General features: G+C 43.9%; 1 protein-coding gene and 1 non-coding gene across 10 annotated transcripts in view; both read left to right on the top strand.

Moving 5' to 3' along the window:
• The window catches only part of LOC105479208 (adenosine A3 receptor), an 81677-nt gene extending 59541 nt beyond the window's left edge, over nt 1-22136 (top strand). The window contains exons 1-6 of one of the 9 annotated variants that reach the window (XM_011737088.3): nt 1063-1828; nt 14660-14766; nt 16406-16753; nt 18809-18875; nt 19605-19705; nt 21723-22136. In XM_011737088.3, coding sequence (XP_011735390.2) covers nt 1479-1828; nt 14660-14766; nt 16406-16753; nt 18809-18875; nt 19605-19705; nt 21723-21793 — 1044 coding nt within the window. In that variant the 5' untranslated portion in view covers nt 1063-1478 and the 3' untranslated portion in view covers nt 21794-22136. Of the gene's footprint in view, nt 1-1030; nt 1829-3044; nt 3107-3792; nt 4987-12326; nt 12813-14659; nt 14767-16405; nt 16754-18808; nt 18876-19604; nt 19706-21722 lie in introns of those variants that run through there. The other 8 variants (XM_071094272.1, XM_071094244.1, XM_011737092.2 and 5 more) reach the window with 8 other exon arrangements.
• On the top strand, nt 14999-15105 carry LOC112426210 (U6 spliceosomal RNA). Its single transcript, XR_003017499.2, has one exon. It is a non-coding gene; the product is annotated as a U6 spliceosomal RNA (small nuclear RNA).
• Nucleotides 22137-24701: the final 2565 nt, after the last annotated feature.

The following is a 24701-nucleotide window of genomic DNA, read 5'->3' on the forward strand; positions in this document are numbered from 1 at the left end:
GTGGTGCTGAGAAGCACCTGAACCAGATGGACTCCCCAAATAACAATGGTGTGCAAGTGTCTCGTTCCCAGAAGTTGGTGACTAGGTAAGCAGCTTCAGGGAGAGGGGGCTGATTCCCAGGCAGTTGCCTGTTTCTGCGGGGATGGGGCTGAGGCGTGGGGAGTGTGGGCAGGAGCACATGCCATTTGATTCTATTGCATACGTTCTTTTCCCTTCCTTCTGTATGTCTGGTCATTCTGCTCTTCTGTCTTTCCTCACATAGGTTGGACATTGGCCGGCTGCCAGTGTCAGGGCCAGTGTGATTTTGCTGCGGTGTGAGCTGAGAAACAGAGGTGGAGGCTAAGCAGGTGTGATGCTTTGCAGAGGTGCTGAGATTTTGCCCTTCTGACCAGGGAATCTTTGCTTATCCCTTTGATCAAGGATCCTTGCTGCAAAGGCTGGGTATCGGCTGTGCTCAGTGAAGCAAGAACTTAGCAGGAATAGTTCTGGCTAAGATTAGGAGGCTGCCACCAAAGTCTCTTTTGTTCCTCTTCTCCCCTTTGCCTGCTTGTCATGAGATCTTTTTGCTAAGCTGGCAGAAAGATTGCATAGTCAGTGCTTCCAGCTCCTCTCCCACCTGATTCTGCACTGTCATCTGGTCCCTGGATGAATGAATTCTGACACCCAATCTTGCTTTGAGCCTTCTCTGTGCCACTCGTGACTCCTCCTCTGCTCTTTCCATCTTTCTTTTTTTTTTTTTTTTTTTTGAGACGGAGTCTCGCTCTGTCGCCCAGGCTGGAGTGCAGTGGCCGGATCTCAGCTCACTGCAAGCTCCGCCTCCCGGGTTCACGCCATTCTCCTGCCTCAGCCTCCCGAGTAGCTGGGACTACAGGCGCCCGCCACCTCGCCCGGCTAGTTTTTTGTATTTTTTTTAGTAGAGACGGGGTTTCACCGTTTTTAGCCAGGATGGTCTCGATCTCCCGACCTCGTGATCCGCCCGTCTCGGCCTCCCAAAGTGCTGGGCTTACAGGCTTGAGCCATCGCGCCCGGCCTTGCTCTTTCCATCTTTCTGCTGAGAGTTCCTGGCTCTGTACTTCCTCTTGGCCCATCTCACTTCCTGAAACAAGCCTGAAGAGGGTTGCTTATCTCGATGGAACTCAGAAAGCCAAAAAGCTGCAGGCAGAGGCCTTGAGGGCATTGGTTTGGGGAACTAAGAGCAGCAGCACTTTCAGATTCAGTCCATATAGAACTGTCCTCCAGGGTTCTGGGAACCTGAGGATGTGCGGCGCGTAAAGGGGCTGGAAGTGATCCACCTGTGATGAGCCCTTTCTAAGAGATCACCCCACCAGAAAAGAGTAGGAATGAGCGAGTTGGGAATTTTAGACTGTCACTGCACATGGACCTCTGGGAAGACGTCTGGCAAGAGCTAGGCCCACTGGCCCTACAGACGGATCTTGCTGGCTCACCTGTCCCTGTGGAGGTTCCCCTGGGAAGGCAAGATGCCCAACAACAGCACTGCTCCGTCATTGACCGATGTTACCTACATCACCATGGAGATTTTCATTGGACTCTGCGCTATAGTGGGCAACGTGCTGGTCATCTGGGTGGTCAAGCTGAACCCCAGCCTGCAGACCACCACCTTCTATTTCATTGTCTCTCTAGCCCTGGCTGACATTGCTGTTGGGGTGCTGGTCATGCCTTTGGCCGTTGTCGTCAGTCTGGGCATCACAATCCACTTCTACAGCTGCCTTTTTATGGCCTGCCTACTGCTGATCTTTACCCACGCCTCCATCATGTCCTTGCTGGCCATCGCTGTGGACCGATACTTGCGGGTCAAGCTTACCGTCAGGTAGCCTGCAGGGTGGGGTGGGCAGCAATTGAGACACCTGGGAAATGAGACTACAAAGCCCAGAGCCCAGACTTTTTGAGTAAAAAATGAATCCAAATTGGCCCTTGATGTTGAAAGAGGGCAGTAAGTGTCTTTTTGTGATATGGTCTGTGAGGGGGTTAGCAACAATGAGCTGGGATTCAGGAGCTAGAATCAGAGGAATGCTCCAGTCCTCTCCCCACTGATAGGGGTGGGTGCTCAATCCCTCCAGCTATAATTACTAATCCTTGGCTAGAAATGATGAAATCTTGATGCATCTTTAATTAGTAAAAAATTCTCTTCAGTTTTAGAAATGATAAAAGCCTACTAAGATAAGACGTATTATTTTAGGAGAAGCAGGCAGATAAGAATAAGAGGAGATAAACCGATGGCTCTATTGTTTTGCAAATGTAGGTTATTATTTTATCTTTGCTTCCTATTCTGTGCCCACTTCAATGTTGAGAAAGGGATTCTTGGAATATATATATATATATATATATATTCCTATATATATTTATTATATTAAATATATGTATCCTGTGTGTGTGTGTATATATATATTTTTTTTCCTCCTTCTCCTCCTGAGATGTGAGAGCTTTTTTCCTAAAAATATTTTTCATTACATGTGACTATATGAAGAGAACGGACTGCCAAATGGAGAAATCTATTTCCCCGGGCGACCTAAATTGCATTGGTCTCATGTTTCTCTTCACTTCTCTGGAGGAAAGAGCAGAGTGAGGGAGCTACAAACAAGCTTTAGATGTAGACAGTCTGGGTTCAAATCCCAGATGTGAGATCTGATCTTGAACAAGTTGTTTAACTTTGTCTCCTTTGGTTTCCACTCTGTATCACGGTGGTGACGATGCTCGGAACTCAGACTTACCTTTTTTTAGTTTTAGCCCCACCACTTCCAACTTGTAAAAGTTACTTGTTTGTGTTTCACTTTTAATCTATAACATGGGGATAATTGCAGTATCCTCATAAGATGGAATGCGTTAACATATGTAAAGCTCTTAGAAACATACCAGTCACACAGTCTGTGCTCAATAAATAGTGGCTGTCATTACTATTATTTTCACAATTGCCATCAATAAAATGGAGGTTATAATAAAATATCTCCTGTTTGTTGTGAGATGTAATTGAGATAAAAATCTACTGATACTTAACTATATTTGTTTCCTTTTTGTGGTCTGTACAGGCTGTTGTCCGGAAGGACAGTTTAAGGAGAAATGAGGACTCTTACTGGATGAGTCTTTTCAGGTCTCTGAAACACTTCAACACAATTTTGTAACTTCATTGATTCATTTAACTCAAATACCAAGTATGGATGCCCATGCAGATAGAGAAGCAGGAGCAGGCACAGGTAGAGGGGAAGTGTTGGGGAGGCATAGTATAATTTATGAGAATCTGCACAACAGCCAAAACAGAATAGTGCCAAGAGCAGCAGGCAAGCTTGCTTTGAGAATATCATTTCTCACCAGGCAGACAATCCTCGGAGACTTAGATGAATCTTAGCTCCCAGGAATCGAATAATTCTTGGGCTTACGCCTCATTGGGAACAGAAGGAGTAAACTGAGTTTAAGGGGGACTTAAACTGCTGAATTCACCTGTGGATGTTTTTGAGTTAAAAAAAAAAGAAAAAAAAAGAAAGAAAAAGATAGATAACTGTTGTATAGCTCTCAGGAAGTGGAGCCCTGAGTGGGGCACGTAAGCACTTGACTCTAGGCAACATCTTCCTTATCCATTCAAGAGTGTTCTTCTTTAGAAAAGTCCCCATAGATGTTTCCTGGATTTTTCTCCAATCGTTGTCTGCTCATCTTGTCTTCATATCCAGTGGAGTTTAGCTGAAATCACCATAGAATACCAATGCCGCCCTCCCTTAGCAGAAGATTGGAGAATTAAGAGATTATATGCCTTATCTCACCTCTCTCTCTCTCCTTTACCAGCTCCATCTCCCTTACCCTTTAGCAATTCCTGCTATGAACTCACTGGCTCTCTTCATTCACACAGATACAAGAGGGTCACAACTCACAGAAGAATATGGCTGGCCCTGGGCCTTTGCTGGCTGGTGTCATTCCTGGTGGGACTGACCCCCATGTTTGGCTGGAACATGAAACTGACCTCAGAGTACCACAGAAATGTCACCTTCCTTTCATGCCAATTCCTTTCTGTCATGAGAATGGACTACATGGTATACTTCAGCTTCTTCACCTGGATTTTCATCCCCCTGGTAGTCATGTGTGCCATCTATCTTGACATCTTTTACATCATCCGGAACAAACTCAGTCAGAACTTCTCTAACTCCAAAGAGACAGGTGCATTTTATGGACGGGAGTTCAAGACAGCTAAGTCCTTGTTTCTGGTTCTTTTCTTGTTTGCTCTGTCATGGCTGCCTTTATCCATCATCAACTGCATCATCCACTTTAATGGTGAGGTACCACAGCTTGTGCTGTACATGGGCATCCTGCTGTCCCATGCCAATTCCATGATGAACCCTATCGTCTACGCCTATAAAATAAAGAAGTTCAAGGAAACCTACCTTTTGATCCTCAAAGCCTGTGTGGTCTGCCATCCCTCTGATTCTTTGGACACAAGCATTGAGAAGAATTCTGAGTAGTTATCCATCAGAGATGACTCTCTGTCTCACTGACCTTCAGATTCACCATCAACAAACACTTGAGGGCCTGTATACCTGGGCTAAGGGATTTTTACATCCTTGATTACTTCCACCAAGGTGGGAGCATCGCTCGTGTTCCCCAATTTTATCTCCCCCACTCCACTACTCTCTTCCTCCACTTCATTTTTCTCTTGGCCTTCTTCTGTATTCAATGTTTTGGAGGCCTGACTTGAGGACAACATATTATTGATACTATTGTCTGTTTTCCTCCTTCCCAAATAGAAGAATAAGTCATGGAGCCTGAAGGGTGCCTAGTTGATTTACTGACCAAAGGCTCTAGTTGGGCTGAACATGTGTGTGGTGGTGACTCAGTTCCATGTCATTGTGGAATTGAGCAGAGAACCTGCTCTCGGAGGATGCCTAGGAGATGTTGGGAACAGAAGGAATGAACTGAGTTTAAGGGGGACTTAAACTGCTGAATTCACCTGTGGATGTTTTTGAGTAAATAAAAGATAATAGCTAACTGTCATGTAGCTCTTTGCTGGGGTAACTTGGAGCTTAAATACCCAGCTGGCTGTCTTTGGCACTCAACCTGCTTGCTACCTGGAGCCATGTGGTGGCATACACACCTTCTTACTCTTAGCCCCAGAACACCCTGATCCTTATTCCTGGGTTCATCAGAGCATTTGTCAACTTTATGAACCATTCCTCTATTGTGAGAGAAAGAATCCTATTCATTTTTCCTGGTGTTTCATTCTCATAGGAGTAGTGGGGGTAGGGCAAAAAGAGACAATGGATAGCCATGATTTGTTGAGCCCTTTTCTTTCTTTCTTTCTTTCTTTCTTTCTTTCTTTCTTTCTTTCTTTCTTTCTTTCTTTCTTTCTTTCTTTCTTTCTCTTTCTTTCTCTTTCTTTTTCTTTCTTTCTTTCTTTCTTTCTTTCTTTCTTTCTTTCTTTCTTTCTTTCTTTCTTTCTTTCTTTCTTTCTTTCTTTCTTTCTTTCTTTCTTTCTTTCTTTCTTCTTTCTTTCTTTTTTTTTTGAGACAAGGTCTTGCTCTGTGACCCAGGCTGGAGCGTAGTGACTCGATTACAGATCATTGCAACCTCAACATCTCTGGCTCAAGGGATCCTCCCACCTTAGCCTCCCAAGTGTCTGGGACCAGGTGCATACCATCAAGCCCAGCTAATTTTTTAATTATTATTATTTTTTGTAAAGACAGGGTCTCTTTATGTTGCTCAGGCTGGTCTTGAACTCCTAGCCTTAAGTGATCCTCCTGCCTTGGCCTCCCAAAGTGTTGGGATTACAGGTGTGAACCACTGCACCTGGCCTGTTGAGCACTCTCTATGCAGTAAGTACTCTGCATGCATTACCTCCTTTGATCCTGACAATCTGTGAGATAGGTACCACTATAGTGATCATCTCCATTTTGCAGAAGAAAAAACTGAGGCACAGAGAAGTTAAGTAACTTGTCCATAGTTTCATGATTAACAAATAATAGAGCCAGGATTTAAGCTTAACCTTGCCTTGCAGAACCCAAGCTTCTTGCCACCCATTCTCAGACATAAAGAGGAACTTGTAACATTAAAGCCCAAACTTTCAAGCTCATCTTACGTACGATTAACAGATAGGTACAGACTACAGCTTTGTACACTTGAGGACTTCCAGAGTTTTGCCTTAGCTACTATTGCTGATCTCTAATTAATCAGGATACGAGACAGGATAGAGTGCCAGTCACATCTTCTGAGCATTGAATGTAGCTCTAGAGATTCAAGGTGTCATCTCTGATTTGATCTATCCAAATTTGCTGCTGTGAACTCTCACTTTCAAGACAATATTTTAGCTAGACAAGAGCAATAAGATGGAGATTTCAATTAAACAGCATCAAAGTGGGTAAGCGTATCTGAAAATGAAATTAATTCTTAGCTGAAGGGGTGGCCTGCCCCTCCACACCTGTGGGTGTTTCTTGTAAGGTGGAACGAGAGACTTGAGAAAAGAAATAAGACACAGAGACAAAGTATAGAGAAAGAAAAGCGGGGGCCCAGGGGACCGGCGCTCAGCTTACAGAGGACCCACGCCGGCCCCGGTCTCTGAGTTCCCTTAGTATTTATTGATAATTATCTTTACCATCTTAAAGACAGGGGAGTGGCAGGACAATAGGATCAAAGAAAAAAGAGGAAATCGGCAGTAAGACATATGAACAAACACCTCTGTGACATGAATAAGTTCAAAGGACAATGCTGTGCCTTGAGATGCATATGCAAACATCTCCATAAACCTTTTAGCAGCATACTTTCAGTCTATCACATGGGGAGAAACCTTAGACAATATCTAGCTTTCCTAGGCAGAGGTCCCTGCGACCTTTGGCCGTGTACGTGTCTCTGGGTAGTTGAAATTAAGAGAATGGTGATAACTTTTAACCAGCAAGCTACCTTCAGGCATTTGTTTAACAAAGACACATCCTGCACAGCCCAAAATCCATTAAACCTTGAGTCACCGCAACACATGTCTCTTGCAAAGGACAAGGTTGGGGGTAGGGTCACAGATTAACAGCATCACAAATACAGAACAAAATGGAGTCTCTTATGTCTACTTCTTTCTATATAGACACAGTAACAGGCTGATCTCTCTTCCTTTTCCCCACACTTAGCCAGTCCTGAAGGTTTGTCCTGAACCTAATTTTAGGCCAGAGCCTGATAACCAAATTTATCTTAACGTTTCATTTCAGCAAAGGAGCCTTGCTTCTCCTCCTGCCAGCCCAGGAATCAATAATTCTAGGTGTTTCCCTTCTAATTTGTAGTATTTAAAAGGCACTTCCAGGATGAGGCCCTAGGTTTATTCTAGGGCTTCAGGAGTCTCAGGCACACTGTTCACCTTGGAACAACTTTTGCCCCATTGGAGAAATGAGAGGAAGGGTCCTGCAGCCCTCAGTCTCCTGGTAATCCCCACACCATGCTTCTTAATTTACAAACAGCTTCTAATGTAGATACACTACGTTGTACACTACGTTGCCATAGAAACACTTAACACTGCCCTGTTTTTTAAAACTTGATTTAAATGGACCACTTCCCTCAAGACAAAACAGCATTCTGTCCTGAGTCATTTGGTATCCTTAGCTCCTGAGTTTCAGAACTGCTTTTACTTTTTTCTTTTCTTCCCTCTTCCTCTTCCTCCTCTCTGTCGCTCTCTCTCTCTCTTTTTTTCTTTTTCTGATTGCCGCTGCTTAGCAAGTCCACTGATAGCTTGCTGGGAGTTGTTTTTTTATTTTTGTCTAAAGGGAATCTTCTGACTTAAGGTGTTCCGTAAGCCCAGGAGTCCTTACAGTGAAAATAAATGTATTTCAAAGTAAACTCAAAAAAGATGAATGAAGAATCAAGGTGAGGAGCTTGGTTAGAAGTGACAAGATCCACTCTGGTTTCAGGTTTAGAGATTAGTGTCACAGGAATCTCCCAGGAGCCCCTCTTCTGGCTTGCCCTCTTTCAGCTAAATGGTAAAGGATAACTGCAGACTTTTATTCTAAAGGAATAAGATTAAAAAGGCCACCCAGACAAAACTGAGGTTTGCTTCCTCCCTTTCCTCCATATGAATAAGCTGGAACTAGGGTGGATGTTGAGTAAGTGGGTTTATTTGCCTTATTTTTAAAATCAAGTCAACTGGGGAAAAAAGTAGAGACCCACCTAATGAGAAGAAGCAAAGGCTATTTATTCTGAGCTTGCTATAGCAAGGGGGTCAGCTGTAGTCACTTGCATTTTGGCAGAGACTCAAAGGTAGGCAGAAGAGTGGGAAACATTTATAGTAGCATACAAACACAAACTTAGGCACATTCAAATTTTAATGAGTTTATTTGAGCATTCAATATTCATGAATTGGGCAGCACCAGACTGCAAGTGGTTCAGTGCTCCACCAAAGGGGGCAAGAGAGGAAACTTTTATGAGATATTTGTGAAAGTGAGACAAAGAAAATATATTTTATTGGTTAAAGTGGAAAGTCCCTAGTTCAAGGTTAGGTTGGTGTTTTCTGATTCGTTAAGCTTAAGTTTTGTTTTACTGTTTGCACTGAGTTGAGTTTCAGTTTGTTATGTAGGAATCCAAGGCGCCAGAGCCATCTTCGACTAATGGCTGTTCAATTAATTTTTTTCATCAGTGAAAAAAGGGAAAGGCTTTAGGTGTACCTTGATTGGAGGCTGTTGGCATGGGGAAGCTGTAGGCAGGGTAACTAGAAATGGGGCAGCCTATTTGATTAACTGGGGGCACATATTTGGCTTTCTTGGTTGATCCTAAGTTGAAACTGGGGACAAAAATTAGGGGAGTTTTTCAGTTACTAATCAAGTCCTGGGTATTTTTTAATATCTCTTTTTAAAAATTTTTAATTTTTTTATGTTTTAAACTTTTATTTTAGGTTCAGGGATACGTGTGCAGGTTTGTTATATAGGTAACTTCATAGGTTTGTTGTAGAGATTATTTCATCACCCTGGTTCTAAGCCTAGTACCCAACAATTATTTTTTCTGCTCTTCTACCTTCTCCCACCCTCCACCCTCAAGTAAGCCCCTGTGTCTATTGTTTCCCTCTTTGTCTCCATGTTTTATCATTATCTAGCTCCCACTTATAAGGGAGGACATGCAATATTTGTTTTTTTGTTACTGCATTAGTTTACTAAGGATAATGGCCTCCAGCTCCATCTATGTTCCTGCAAAGGACATGATCTTGTTCTTTTTCATGGTCGCATAGTAGTCCATGGTGTATATGTACCACTTTTTTTAAAATCCGGTCTGCCATTGATGGGTACTTATGTTGATTCCATGTCTTTGATATTGTGAACATACACATGTATGTGTCATTATGATAGAACAATTTATATTTCTTTGGGTATATACCCAGTATTGGGATTGTTGGGTTGAATGATAGTTCTGTTTTTAGCTCTTTGCGGAATTGCCATACAGCTTTTCACAAATTAGTTATACATGAATTGAACTAATTTTATTTAGTAATTGGTTCAATTAGTATACTAGTTGAACTAATTTACCCTCCCACCAACAGCATATCTAAGTGTTCTCTTTTCTCTGCAACCTCACCAGCATCTGTTATTTTTTGACGTTTTCATAATAGCCATTCTGACTGGTGTGAGATGGTATCTCATTTTGGTTTTGATTTGCATTTCTCTAATGATCAGTGATATTGAACTTTTTTTCACATGCTTCTTGGCCACATGTATGTCTTCTTTTGAAAAGTGTTCATGTCCTTTGTCTACTTTTTAATGGGCTGTTTTTTTCTTGTAAATTTGTTTAAGTTCCTTATAGATGCTGGATATTAGACCTTTGTCAGATGAATAGTTTGTAAATACTTTTCCCATAATTTATTTTGCTGTGCAGAGAAGCTCTTCAGTTTAATTGGATCCCATTTGTCAATTTTTGCTTTTGTTGTGGTTGCTTTTGGCCATTTCGTCATGGAATCTTTGCCCATTCCTATGTCCAGAATGGTATTGGCTAGTTTGCCTTCCAGGGTTTTTATAGTTTTGGGTTTTACATTTAAATCTTTAATCCGCCTGAGTTGATTTTTGAATATGGTGTAAGGAAGGGATCCAGTTTCAATCTTCTGCATATGGCTAGCCAGTTATCCCAGCACCATTTATTGAATAGGAAGTCTTTTCCCCACTGCTTGTTTTGTCGGTTTTGTCAGGGATTGGATGGTTGTAGATGTGTAGCTTTATTTCTGGGTTCTCTGTTCTATTCCATTCATCTATGTGTCTGTTTTTGTACCAGTACCATGCTGTTTTGGTTACTGTAGTCCTGTAGTATAGTTTGAAGTTGAGTAATGTCATATCCTCCAGCTTGGTTCTTTTTGCTTAGGATTGCCTTAGCTATTTGGGCTCTTTTTTGATTCCATATCAATTTTTAAGTAATCTTTTCTAGTTCTGTGAAGAACATCATTTGTAGTTTGATAGGAATCACATTGAATCTGTAAATTGCTTTGGACAATATGGCCATTTTAATGATATTGATTCTTCCTATCTATGAGCATGGTATGTTTTTCTGTGTCTTGTAATTTTCATTGTAGAGATCTTTCACCTCCCTGGTAAGCTGTATTCCTAGGTATTTTATCCTTTTGTGGCAATTGTGAATGGGATTGCATTCTTGATTTGGCTCTCGGCCTGGCTGTTCTTGGTTTATAGGAATGCTAGTGATTTGTATACACTGATTTTGTATTCTGAAACTTTGCTGAAGTTGTTTATCAGCTGAAGGAGCTTTTGGGCTGAGACTGTGGGATTTTCTTGATATAGAATCATGTCATCCACAAACATGGGTAGTTTGACTTCTCTTCCTATTTAGATGCCCTTTATTTATGTCTCTTGCCTGACTGCTTTGAGTCCTGGCCATTTTGGGTTGATTGCTAAAGGGGCTATTGTTTGGCTTTCTGGCTTAAGATAGCAATCTGACTTCCTGTTAGTCTGACTTACAGCAGGCTGGCTTACTATTTATTGATTACCAGTTGGTTTCCTGAGCAGGTTGCTGCAGGTTGCAGGTCAGGATTCTATTTTCATATATGCTCTGGCCATAGTCCACTTGTATATTCAGTTTCTTTTAACAAAATGCACATTTTCTAGAGAAACTGCTCTTAGCTACTATAGCCGAGTATGATGGGCATAAGAAAACTTGGGCTGCATCTTGCTCCAGCTACTCAGATGACAGATGTCTGTAAAGATCCTTTGTAAATTCTAATATGCTCTACAATTTTACAGTATTATCACTATTGGGAAAGCAGCACAATGTTTGTTTTCCTCCCAGATTTACCACCAAATCACAGTGGCTCTACTAGCTGTGTGCATGGGGGCAAGCTACTTAAACTTCTGAGCCTCAGTTTTCTTCATTTGTAAGATCAGATTAATAATACCTGTGTTGAAGTTGTTTTTGTTTTTTGATTTTTACTTTTTCTTATGGAAAACTTCAAACATACAAAAGTGGAGTGACTATGTCTTAGTCTGTTTGTGTTGCTATAAGAGAACACCTGAGGGCAGGTTATTTATGAAGGAAAGAGGTTTATTTGGCTCACAGTTCTACAGGCTGTATAAGAAGCATGGTGCTGGGACCTGTTTGGCTTCTGGTGTGGGCCTCATGCTGCTTCCACCCATGGTGGAAGGCAAAGAGGAGCCAGCATGCAGAGATCACATGGTGAAAGCAAGGGAAGCAGGGTGTGGGGAGGTGCCAGACACTTTGAAACAATCAGCTCTCATGGGAACTAATTGAGAATTCACTCATTACCATGATGACAATGACAGCACCAAGACATTCATGAGGGATCCGCCCCCATGACCTAAATACTTCCCACTAGACCCCACCCCACCTCCAACATAGGGGATCAAATTTCAGTGTGAGGTTTGGAGGGTCAAATATACAAACTATAGCAGACTAGAAGAAGGACCCCTTATTTATCTATTATTCTGTTTAGTAATTATCAAATTATGGCCAATCTTGTTTCATTTGTGCCTGTATCCGCTTACCCTGCCTGACTATCTTGAAATTTTAGATATTAAGTTATTTCATCTATAAACTTTTCAGTTTGGATTTCTAAAAGATGTCTTAAAAAGTATTTGGTTTATTCTTATTGCCTATTTACCTTCCTATTTACACATCTAAATAGAATGAAAGTTAATTCTATGGAATTAATGCACCAAGTAATATTCAGAATACTAGTAGATACATCATTCATTCTCTGTAACTCTAGCACTTTCATTTACTTTAAAGATACTTTTTTTTTTTTTTGTAACCAGAAACATGTATACCTTATTGAATGCCATTGTAGAAAAGTGTGTGAGGATAAAGGGCTGATACAGGACTCGGCTCCCGGGGCAGGACCAGGAGTGGAAGGTGGAGCACGTGGGATACAGGTTATAGGCAGAGCTCCTGGCCTGAATGATGTCTCCTGATCTATCGATGGGCTTGGTAGATCAATACTGGGATGACAGTGAGCAGAATGGTCATGAGGATGCCCAAAATCAGGGCCCAGATGTTCAGGCACTTAGCGGTGGAGGCATAGGCCTGGGCCCCAGTCAGGTCGCCAACCATCTTCCTGTCCCTGGACTTCATGGAGTAGGTGAATGCTATGAAGCCCAGGCAGCAGGGGTTCATGAAGAGGGTGTTGAACAGGGACCAGACAACATGGTCAGGCAGGGAGGTCTCGCTGTGGATGTGGATCACGGTGGACGTCGGGGGAGCAGGGTTGTGGGGCGCCCCCAGCACAGCCACCTTGTGCTCTTCCTTGAGCATCTCATAGCTGGGGGGCTGGCCGCTGCTGACAGGAGAGAAGACGGTTTGGAACGTGCGGTTCATGGTGTCCTTCGAAGGCCAGCAGTGGTCAGGTTAGTGGGATGGTTCTGAGTGGGCCCTCCCTTTCCCTAGTAGTTTCGATTTCTCCTTTAAAGATACTTTTTCATGTCTTGGGTATTTTGCCGATATCTGTGCACAATCCATTTCTCTTTTTGCTGCTTTCTTTGGTTTCATGTTGCCATCTCTGAGCAATGCTGAGTGTGTTTGTTTTGCATGAAATATTGTCAGAGATAAGGACTGCCTCTTAAAAATATAACCACAATATTTGTATTAATTATTCATTGCTGTGCAACAAATTATACCCAAAACTTAGAGGCTTCAAACAGCAATCCTTTATCATCTCTTATGGTTTCTATGGGTCAGGAATTCAGGGGGCATGATTGGGTGGTTAATGCATGGTGTCTCATGAGTGTGCTAGGTCTGCAGTTTTCTGAAGGTTTGACAGTGGCTGGAGGATCCACTTCTGAGATAACTCTCACATGTCTGGTGAATTGGTTTTTCCATACGGGCCCCTCTATGGCCTGCTTAAGAGTTCTCACAGCATGGTGACTGACTTTCCCAAGAGGGAGCAGCATGAGAGACTAGGGTGGAAGTTGCATGCCTTTTATGACCTAGCCTCTGAAATCACGTGCCATCACTTCTGCTATATTTTATTGATCACACAGGCCAGTCCTGATTCAGTGTGGGAAGGAACTACATAAGGGCATGAATTCCAGGAGCCATCCTGAAGGTTGGCTATGGCAATGCCATTATCACATCTCAAAAAATAAATTGAAGAATTATATCCTAATAGTATCGATGTCCATATATTCTAAATTGTTTGCTTCAATCAGGATCCAAGTTAAGTTCCACATATTATAATTTGTCAATATGTCTCTTAAGTCCCTTTTGATCCATAGATTCTCCTTTCCTTCCTTCCTTTTATATTTATGTAACTTATTTGTGAAACTCATGGAGGTTTTTGATGAGGAGCAACTGAGGTGATGTAGATAAAAACCTACCATGATGCAGGCTTGCTGCTGCCCCACATGCTGACTTCACATTAATTAGAGACAGGCTCCCCTTCCTTCAGAGAGGACATTATTGCATAACCTGAACAATCTATATATGACCCTTGATGGGACGTGCTGGCTCTGGGATGTGATAAGTAGCACCCAGCTTAACTTCACCGGAGAGGTGGTTCAATAATTCAAACTTTTAAAGCCAGTGGTCAGAGCACAAGAGTCCCATTAGAATCAGGAGAAGCTGCTACTGCTGCAAATACGAATCTTCTTGCTTTGTCCCAGCTCTTCTCAGGAAAGCTTTCAGGAAGTCTGAAGACGGCAGCCCAAACTGCGGCCATCCAAACACCCACACTTCCACCTGCTCACATGTTCCCCGTCCCAGGCATGCAGGCTACTGACAGCTGGCATGCTCCACCTCTGGCTGTACTCCCCAGATGAGCCTGCAGTGTCCACTTGGGAGCTGGGTTAGTTAGGAATCTGATTACTAGGATTTCTTTCAGCTATGTAAGAAATTGGGCTTCCAAGAGTGGTAGACAGACAAAAGTGGCCTCTGATGATGCCAGGACCATCGGCAGCAGGACAGGGCACAGTAGAGCACATACAAATGGGTACCAGTGATGGTTGTCTGTGTGTGCTTTTCTGAGTGTGGGCCAGAGCCTATTTATGCAGGAGGGCGATCTCTATTGCCCAGAATTTTCTTGGTTGCCCCGTCAGTAAGTTTATGTCTATGAAGAGCATGGGGTGTGGTGCGTTGTGCGGTGTACTTATACATGGCAGCACTGCTTGGACTAACTGGTTGTTTTCCTTTTTCATTGGTCTCTTCAAACCAGGATAAAGCCATATTAAACTCAAGCATATGTGTTTCCCTTAAACAGATTCAGAATTCCTGGGCTCCCTGGGTGCATTCTGTCATTCCAGTTGAAAGTTTGCTTCCTTCCAGTCATGTGGCTCTTCATTCTACTCTCCTTGGCTCTCTTTTCAGGTAGGATGGGGGAAGGAACAGCTCCAGCCCTTTAAGCTGTGCCCTTTCCAGAGACTTTGCACTGAAGTCCTCTCCTACTTGGAGTCCCTGCTTATTAACTCGAACCGTCTAAGGAGTGGGATGGGAAAATAAAAGGCGATGAAAATAGGTCTTGTCCATATTAGTTCTTGTTCTTAGCTCAGATAAGAGAGTTTGTGAGGAAATTGAAAAGCTTGACTAAAATGATGACTCTGCACTCACTTTGGCAGCACATATACTAAAATTAGAATGATACAGAGTAGATTAGCATGGCCCTTGTGCAAGGCTGACATGCAAATTCATTATGCATTCCATATTTTTCCCCAACATCTCCACTAAAATAAAATAAAATAAAATAAAGAGCTCTGCATTTTCTCTTTTAGTTCACCCAGGTTCCCCTTCCCCCTTGTCCCCTCAAAAATATATGTGCACATATATGAGGACATGACTTTCCCCTTTCCACTCGTGCTTGTTCCCAAAGATGAGACGTGGAACACTGGCCTTTTCCTAGCTCTGTCTGACCTTCAGTTGCGTGGCATTTAGAGTTGCTGAACCTTTCTCTGGGTCAGCATTCACACTTATAAACTGAAGATCATGCTATCTTCCTCGTGGGGTTGTTATGAAAACAAAATGTTATAAAGAAGCTGAGCCTGCATTTTAATAGTCTTTGCTATACATCTGGAAGGCTGAGAGAAGGATGGGCTCTGCTGTCCCATCTTCTCTTCTTGGTCAGACACTTTCCCTCCCATGGTCAAGCTGGACATGGTGTGCACGACTTCCTCATTGTGCAATATCCTGAGATGATAGGGGTGCCTATGTTGGTCTTGTATGGAGGGAACATGAAGTTCTTATCCCCTAAAGACAGAACATGACTTCCTCTGTTTTTAGCCCTGTGCAGCCAGCAGAAGCCTCCAAACCTCACTTTCTTTCTGAGGGTGCTAAGGTGGGTTGGGAGCTAGGGACAGAGGGCCTTCTAACGGTAAGCCTCAGGCTCTTCAAGGACCTCTGTCACGCAGTGGTAGGAGGCCTCCATATTTTACCCACTCTTAAGCCAGGGAAAAAGACTTCTCCAGGGTTGCTTTATCAGTTTACTAGGGCTGTGATAACAACAACAGCAACAAAACCACAGCCTGGGCGGCTGAAACAATGGACATTTATTTCCTTCTGTTATGAAGGTGGTAAGTTCAAGATCAAGGCGTCTGGCAAGTTTGGTTTCATTCTGAGGCCATCTCTGGGTTTGCAGATGACTGCCTTCTGGCTGTGTCCTCATGGGCCATTCCTCTGTTTGTATTGTCAGTGTCTTCATCTCTCCTTTTTATAAGGACATCAGCTGAATTGAATTAAGGACTACCCCAATGACCCTATGTTCACTTAATTATCTCTTTGAAGGCCTTATATCCAAATACAGTCACATTCTGGAGTCACTGGAAGTTAGGATGGAAACATATGAGTTTTGAAGGGGACATAGTTCAGCCCATAACAGTTGCCAGTCAAAAGGAGGCAAAAAATTAGCCTCCAATTCTTTAATTAATTATCCTTCAGGAAGGCAGGAGCTGCAATGTTTTGAGAGAACAGTGGTGCTTGTGTGTGTGCAAGTGTGCGTGTGTGTGTGTTTTCACAGATGCCATGGTCATGGATGAAAAGGTCAAGGAAAGCTTTGTGCTGGACACGGCTTCTGCCATCTGCAACTACAATGCTCGCTACAAGGATCACCCCAAATACTGGTGCCGAGGCTATTTCCGTGACTACTGCAACATCATCGCCTTCTCCCCCAACAGCACCAATCATGTGGCCCTGAGGGACACAGGGAACCAGCTCATTGTTACTATGTCCTGCCTGACCAAAGAGGACACGGGCTGGTACTGGTGTGGCATCCAGCGGGACTTTGCCAGGGATGACATGGATTTTACAGAGCTGATTGTGACTGACAACAAAGGAACCCTGGCCAATGACTTTTGGTCTGGAAAAGGTAAGGAGCCTGCCTGGGGTCTGGCTGGATGTGACCCACGGCCATGGGTGTTTGCTGCTAAGAGAGCACCCTCTGAAGCCAGTGAGCCCCAACTCAGACTCCCACTGGGTACTTTGGGCCTGCCTGGCCTCTCTCTTCCACCAGCAAACATAGGGTGGTCATTAACAGTGCTGGGGAATAGTGGAAGTTGGGGACGAGGAGGGTGTCTGTGCCCTGGGGCACTTTTAGAACTTCTCTTCCCTTGCAGCAATCTGGTTTAAGGACCTTAGAAGAGGGCTGACAGGGTCTAATAGATGTGAGATCTTTGTGTTGAAAGGCTTTGAAGTTGTTATTAAATGTCTGTGTGAGAATCGCTTGAACCAGGTGGCAGAGGTTGCAGTGAGACGAGATTGTGCCACTGCACTCCAGCCTGGGCGATAGAGTGAGAGTCAGTCTCCAACAAAAAAAAAAAAAAAAAAAAAAAAAGAAGATGTCTGTGTGCCTTGTGGGTCTAGAATCTTGAAGATTAGTTTCTTGAGAGGTGTCTGAGGCTGCAAAAAATGACCCAGATGCCTGCTAACTGTCAGCTTAAATAATTTAATAATATATGGAGGTAGCCAGGTGCCATGGCTCACTCCTGTAATCCCAGAGCTTTGGGAGGCTGAGGCTGGTGGATTGCTAGAGCCCAGGAGTTTAAGACCACCCTGGGCAACATGGAGAAAGCCGGTCTCTACAAAAAATACAAAAATTAGCTGGATGTGGTGGTGCCTGCCTGTAGTCCCAGCTACTTGGGAGGCTGAGATGGGAGGGTCATCTGAGTCCAGGGAGGTTGAGGCTGCAGTGAGCCATGATTGCACCACTGCACTTCAGCCGGGACGACAGAATGAGACCCTGTCTCAAAAAATAATAATAATTTACAGATATAAATATCCAACTAGTGGTCCAGCTAGTAAGCACCCTCTTTTGCTTTTAAGGAATGTGCAGTTTATATTTGGAGACCGCTGAGAAGGTATGGGTGGAACTGGAACCCACAGCAGAAAAGTCTGAGTTAACCAACTGTGACTCTTGGCTGGAGCTAAGACTTAGGATTTCCAGACATTCACTCAGGTTCCTTCTGTTGAATGATGAAAACTTCCTTTTGCACTAGAAAACCTCCGTCTCCCAGACAGAGGACTTACGGAAGGCACTAGCCTTTCTTTCTTCTTTTTTTTTTTTTTTTCCTTTCCCCTGTGCCTTCTCCTTGTTTCCATTTCTAGAAAGGATGTCCTTTTCTATTACAGTCCAGAGCACAATGCTGGTAGGAAAACAAACCAGAAGGGCTTAAGGGGTACCCTGGGAAACCTAGCCCCGTGCTAGAAAGAGAGTTTTGCTAACACTTGACCAACTAGTGATTGATTCAGCAAGCATCTTATGGAATGTAATATCGTTCACACCCACAGTGTTTCTACTTTGTGTGGTTCTCCTTTTACTTAACTGTGCATCTTGACCTGAATCTTAGGCTCAGACAAGAGAATGTTCCCACCTGAACGTACTCCTTAGTTTAAATGAAACACAGACTTCTCCCACATCTTATCAGAGGGGGCATCGTAGGTGGTCGTGGTGCCACTGCTCCCATTGGGTTTTGGTGGCTGTCATAAGAAAAACATGGCAATTACATCACCAAATGAGCAATTCTTTAAGGATAGGATTGGCCCTCTGGTGCCTCTGGCATCCCCTTCTATGGGGAAGAGACCTCTGTGGGACTCTAACCATGGGCCACTTCTAGTCCATTTGGGGCCTTTGTTCAAATCTGGAAAAGGGGCCCCTTCCTTCAGGTGCATGGAGCCCAGTGGCAGGGTGCATGGCCTAGCAAGCAGAGTGTGGGCTAAATGTTGGTCCCTGATTGTCCCCTCAGCTTTGTTCCCTGTGCCGGGCACATTTATACAACTGTACTTGGTGCCTCTGCTTTACTCTGAAGTCAACCAGGGAACTCACTCTTTGGAGACTGAGAGAATGACAGGCAGAGCTACAGCTGGGAGGCAGAGGCAGGACCTGGCTATGGGCCTCACCTGACTTAGCAAATCCTTTCTGATTTAGACCTATCAGGCAACAAAACCAGAAGCTGCAAGGCTCCCAAAGTTGTTGGTGAGACTGACCACTCCAGGTGAGTCATAGTCTTGGCAGATGAATGGGCTTGGGGCGGTGGGGTGGAGGTAGGGGCTGGCGTGACAACAGTATGATATGACAGTTGATTTGTACCAGTAACTTTTCTGCTGCACGTTATTTCTCCACCTTAACTGTGTATCCTTAATGTGAGTATTTGGTTTCTTTCCAAAAAAAATATAGTTTAGGACTCTTGGTTGCAAGCAGCAAAAATGTCCTCTAGCTGGTTTAATTAAAAGGGGACATTTATCATAAGGAGAGAGAGGTGCAGGAGCAGGGTTGTGGTCACGCTTGGAAATTGTCAGATGCATCATCACGAATTTACCTCAGTCTCTAATCTGCCTCGAATCTGTGTGTTTCCTTCCTTCTGTCTCTGTATTGCCCTTGTATATTTCTCTTTTTTCCCCTAACAGTCATCCATTTGTGGTTCCTGAGTTTATTTCTCCCCCATTCAAGAAACTGGCAAGTCTGAGACTGGATTCTCCTATTCCCAATCCACAGTTAATTTCTGAGGAAGGGGTTCATTGGCCCAGCTTAGTCAGATGCTCAGCAGGTCCCATTGAGTGTGGTCCAAAGGACAGGGTCACTCTAAAGGAATACAGTTGCCAGAAGCTACTGTAACTGGGTTGGGTGGGGGCAGGGGTGCAAATCCCAGAAAAAGGGATCTAGAGCTAAGAACCAATAGGCAGTTTCTTCCAGGGAACATGAAATCTGCTGTGGTTCCTTCTAGGACGTCCATTCTCATCATTTGCATACTGATCACGGGTTTGGGAATCATCTCTATAATCAGTCATTTGACCAAAAGGAGGAGAAGTCAAAGGAATAGAAGGGGTAAGTAGTTGTTGTTGGGGGAGGGGGTGGGCAAGAATTAGAGAAAATGAAAGAGGTCAAGGAGCAGCTTTCAAATGAGTGAATGAGAGCTCTTCATATTGTCTGGTCACCTAGAGACCAATGTAGCCAGCCATGGGCTGGGGTAGATATCTGCTGGATGGTGACGAGGCATCATGAGAAGTGACAGAGGGAGCATTGCAGCTTTCTTAAGTGGATACACGTGTAGATCAGGAAGGAAGGAGATCCTGAGACAACTACCTCACAGGTTCCCATCTGCAGAGCCACCTACCTCCCCAGCACACACACTTTGGGCTCCTGGCACAGGAATGAGCTTCTGGGACCCATGGGTAAGCAGGTATAGAAGAGTCTCCTTTTTCATATACACAGGGTGTTGCCCTGTTGCCCAGGCTGGAGTGCAGAAGTGTGATCATAGCTCACTGCAGCCTCATGCTCCTGGCCCCAAGTCATCCTTTCACCTCAACCTCTCAAATAGCTGGGCCCACAGGTGCCTGCCACCATGTCTGGCCAATTTTAACTTTTTTTTTTTTTTTTTTTTTTTGAGACATTGTCAAGCTCTGTTGCCCAGGCTGGAGTACAGCCTGATCTCAGCTTGATCTCAGCTCACTACGACCTTCACCTCCCAGGTTCAAGTGATTCTCCTGCCTCAAGCCTGATCTTTAGCTTGCCCGGTTCCTAAATAGAGAAGGGACTGTGTGCCCACCTTTCCCTGTGGGGCAGCACCAGAGACATGACTGGTCAGTAAGACAAGGCTGGTCTTACCGTTTAGAGAATCCTCCAGACCAACAGGTGGCAAATATGCCAACCTCTGAAGTGTACACAGAGCAGAAAGAACATTGCACAGTTGCCACTGTTTGGCTAATAGTAGTTTTACATTTTTCTTTTTATTCTCAGAAACCACAGGAACACCTTAGGCAATGAAGAGTCTGTAGGCATAATTATAAAACAGACTGCAACCACCCGTGGGTATGGAAATGTAGAAGAAAAACATTTCAGAAAAAAAGAGAAAAACACTCCTAGTAACCCTTGCCAGTGACACACCAGGATCCATAGCCAGAAGAATCTGAAATGCAAAGCAAATGCTGCAAGGCCTCATACTTCCCCTGTGATATTTTGTTCCTGTGGTCAGAATAGGAGCCCTAAAGAAAGGAAAGTAGCGGCTCCCATAGCATTCTTGACCTTTGGTCCTCTAGCAGCCTTGGGAACTGCGAAGGTGGGGCATGTGGACAAGACAATGCCTTTCTCAGGTCTGCCCAAGACCATTCCCTTTGGGACACAGTTGTAGTCTAGGTTTTTGCTAAAACCATTATCACTTTTTTAAGGTGTGACCTTGGGCGACTTTATACTTTTCTGGGTCTGTTTTCTTTTCTAGAAATTGAGGGTCTCATTCTCATACCCCCCAATATTTTTATTTATTAGTTCAACAAAAAATGACCATGCTAGCTAGATGCTGGGGATACAAAGATGGGCAGAACAAATACTATTTGTGTCCATGGAACTTGTAGAGGGGGAGGAAGACAAACTATCACACATCAACACCCAAAGGTAACATTGCCACCTGGAGTCAGTGCTCTAAAGGAAAGGCACATGATACTATGAAAGATGAGGCCGTAGAACTCGATGCTATTCCTTTTTAGCAAGAAGTTGTACAGCCTGTTGTAGCCATGGCCTGCTTCCTCAAACTCAGGCAGTTGAAATGTGGCTGCCTGAACCAAGGCTCTTAGCTTTGACATTCTTGGGTTCTGAAGAAGTTCAGTTGTGTTCACATCACCAAAACTTGGTGAGAGGTGATTGCAATCTCTGTGTACCAAGCCTTCCTATTGACTTTCCTAGTGATGAGCTTTGCAGTAATGATATCTGATCTCGGCCCTGAAAATAAACTTGTGTCTAGTCCCCATAAAAGCCCCATGATAGAGTCTGGAACTTTTGCTGCAGAAACACTCTTCAGGGGTAGGCAATAGATCTCAACTCCATTTTCCCTTCCTATTCCCCAACAAAGTAGGCAACTCTTTGAAGCCCTTCTCACGTGTCCTGACTCCAAAGGAAATGGCTCCTACTGAACAGATGTGACTGAAGATTTCTTTTATTTAGTTCATAAATAAAGTGATGCTACAACAGAATAATCACCATGACAAATGGCCCACACCTCAGAGACTGATTCCGATCTCCCAGGAATTCTGAAGGACCCTCTATCCTTGCCAACAATCATTTGCAGCCAGGTAACAACGGCGGTAGTCAGAGGAGCTATGATGGACCAAACCCGAGCAAGGCTGCACTCAAATAACATCTCAAGATTTTAGTTCTCATGCATTCCATCAGTCAGAGGTGAAGAAGAGGTGGAGAATCTGGATCGGGGGCCAGGAAATCACTTGTATTTTTTTAGCCAATAAATTCCTAGCCAGTGTTGAATGAACTGCAAGGTATGAGTTACTTCTTCTAGGGTATCACTGTAAAAGTATTTCTGGAAACGTTTCTTTCAAAGAATAATATTCTAACTCATTTCTGAATTGGTATCAAATGCTGCCCAACCCAAAGAAAGGGAGATAGACTAAATCAGTGGTTCTCAGCTTCTCTTGGTGAAAAGGCCATTCTTCTCATCCTTTATGGGAAACTGCCACCTGACTAAAGGGATGCTGCTTTTGATCAATGAGAAACCAAGGTGTGATAGCTTAAGTGAAATAGTCATTCAAATCGGGAAAAACAAATCAAGAACAAGACATCAGCAGCCAGGGGTGCGAATGAGGTTATATTGCCATTCATGCCAGAATCACCAACACTCTTAGCTCCCACCCGCATATCCATAACCTCTCTCCCCATATAGGGCCTCTCCTGCTATTTCTGGGAGTTTCCAGGGCCTCCCCATCACTGTCTGTGCTGCCGTCATCACAAGCCTGCTTTTCACCTTGCCGTGATCTCTTCTAATGGGCATGCTGGCCAGCCTCAGTCCTCAGGGTACTCAAGTGGCCTTCTGGTCTGAGCTGAGTTGGAACAGAGAGGTTGTTTGTTGATATGATTCTGCACATGCCCTGCGTGTTTAGATCCAGACTCCCACAAAATCTTTCATGAACACACTTCCTTCAGCTTCCACCCTAACTCCTCTCCCCAAGGGTAGGGAATTCACAGCTACTCAACATCCTGATGGGAAGAGATGAGGGTGTGGATACCCCACCTCTGTGTTTCTGAACAACCCACGTTCCTGCCAGAGGCTCAGATCAAACAACATCAAAAGTGCTCTCTTTTCCCTTAGCCACAAAACAGCCCCAATTCTTCCCCTATGGCCCTGTATTGATTTTAAACAAACGGGGTCATTAACCCATCAGTTCTGCAAATAGCAATCCAGTTTGGGTTTGGTTAGGACATTCCATTCTACAAGGCAAGATAGCAGACATAGATCTTCCACAGCAGATGAAGACATCTATAGATGTCTTGGAAGATTTACACTCACGATGTCTGGAAAACTATTTTCCTATAGATTTGTTCTGATTCCATGATCCAGGATTCAAGAGCCTGCTCTTACCTAGCAAAGATCTTTGAATCTGGGGTCAATCATTTAATTACTCATTTTATCCTCCATCAAGGCTGGCTGCATAGTGTGAAGACAAAAAAACAAGACTCTGTTTAGGGCTATACCGTTTTAAAAAAAATGGGCAGCTTCAAGAAAACAGGAAAGGGCAATTAATTTGATATTTCTTATACAAGTAGATGCCATGTGATAGTGCTTACTCTACTCTTGCCGTTATGTTTAAAAGGTGCTGGCCCTGAACTGGAAAGCTGATATGGCCTCTAGCTTCAGGGATGGCAGGATTGTTTCATGTCAGCCCCGAGTTTGGAAACAGTTGAAAGCTCAAGAGGCCTCCCTGTGTGCACTTCCTAAGATCAGCGAACGGGAGAAGACCGTTCCTGGGTCTCTGCTGCCCTCGTGGGGCTGGCTGCCCTAGTGGTGCTGTGGCCGCCTCACTGAACTATCGCCCTTAAACCCGTCTGTCTTCTAGACCTGTTCATTCCCACAGACAGACTACTTCTTTTTTAAATTAAACTCTCTTCCACTGGCTTCTCCCTCAAAATCCAGCTTCCAGCAGCAGCTGCTCTCTCTCAGAAAGAACATGCTCTCTGGATCACATCACTTGACTCTTTGCCTTTCTCGTCTCCTTGCCACCGCAAGTGCTGTGGGGCAGCTTGGTGTGGAGGCCAGATGCAAAGAATTTGAAGCCAGAGGACTTGATTTCAATTTTTGTCCTGCCATTTATTTTTAGCCAGGTGTCATTGAATAAATTATTTCATCTCCTTGGACCTCAATTTTCTTAACTTGATTTTGCAAGTTATTATTATTATTATTATTATTATTATTATTATTATTAAGACAGAGTCTCATTCTGCCACCCAGGCTGGAGTACAGTGGTGTAATCTTGGCTCACTGTAGCCTCAACCTCCTGGGCTCAAGTAATCCTCCCACCTCACCACCCCAAGCTGCTGGGCCCACAGGCGTGCACCACCATGCCTGGCTGATTATTTTATTTTTTGTAAAGATGGGGTCTCCCTATATTGCCCAGACTAGTCTCAAATTTTGGGGCTCAAGCAATCTTTCTGCCTTGGCCTCCCAAAAGGCTAGAATTACAGGCAAGAGCCACCACACCTGGACCACAAAATATTATTTAATGTATTTTTGAAAGTTCTGTGGTGGGTGCTTCTCTCCCACTCCTGCTTCCTTTGGTGTAGACTGAGTTCCATTAAGGAAACACTCCTCGGTGACCACCTATGGGAGGTAGAGGGGGCTGTCTGACATGGGAGACTGGGAATAGGAACTGGGCATACATACTTTCTCTCTTCCTCTTCCTCTTTTACTCTTTTGGGTACAGCTTTGAAAGAGCATGTGATCTCTTCTGCAGCTCCTTAGGGGCAGGCTGAACAACTGCATTGCTTGTTGGGAGGGGTGGGCTTGCTCTGGTGCAGCTTATAACTCAGTTGTGGGGTTCAGTGT

The sequence above is a fragment of the Macaca nemestrina genome, chromosome 1, assembly GCF_043159975.1.
Source record: "Macaca nemestrina isolate mMacNem1 chromosome 1, mMacNem.hap1, whole genome shotgun sequence".
Lineage (NCBI taxonomy): Eukaryota > Metazoa > Chordata > Mammalia > Primates > Cercopithecidae > Macaca > Macaca nemestrina.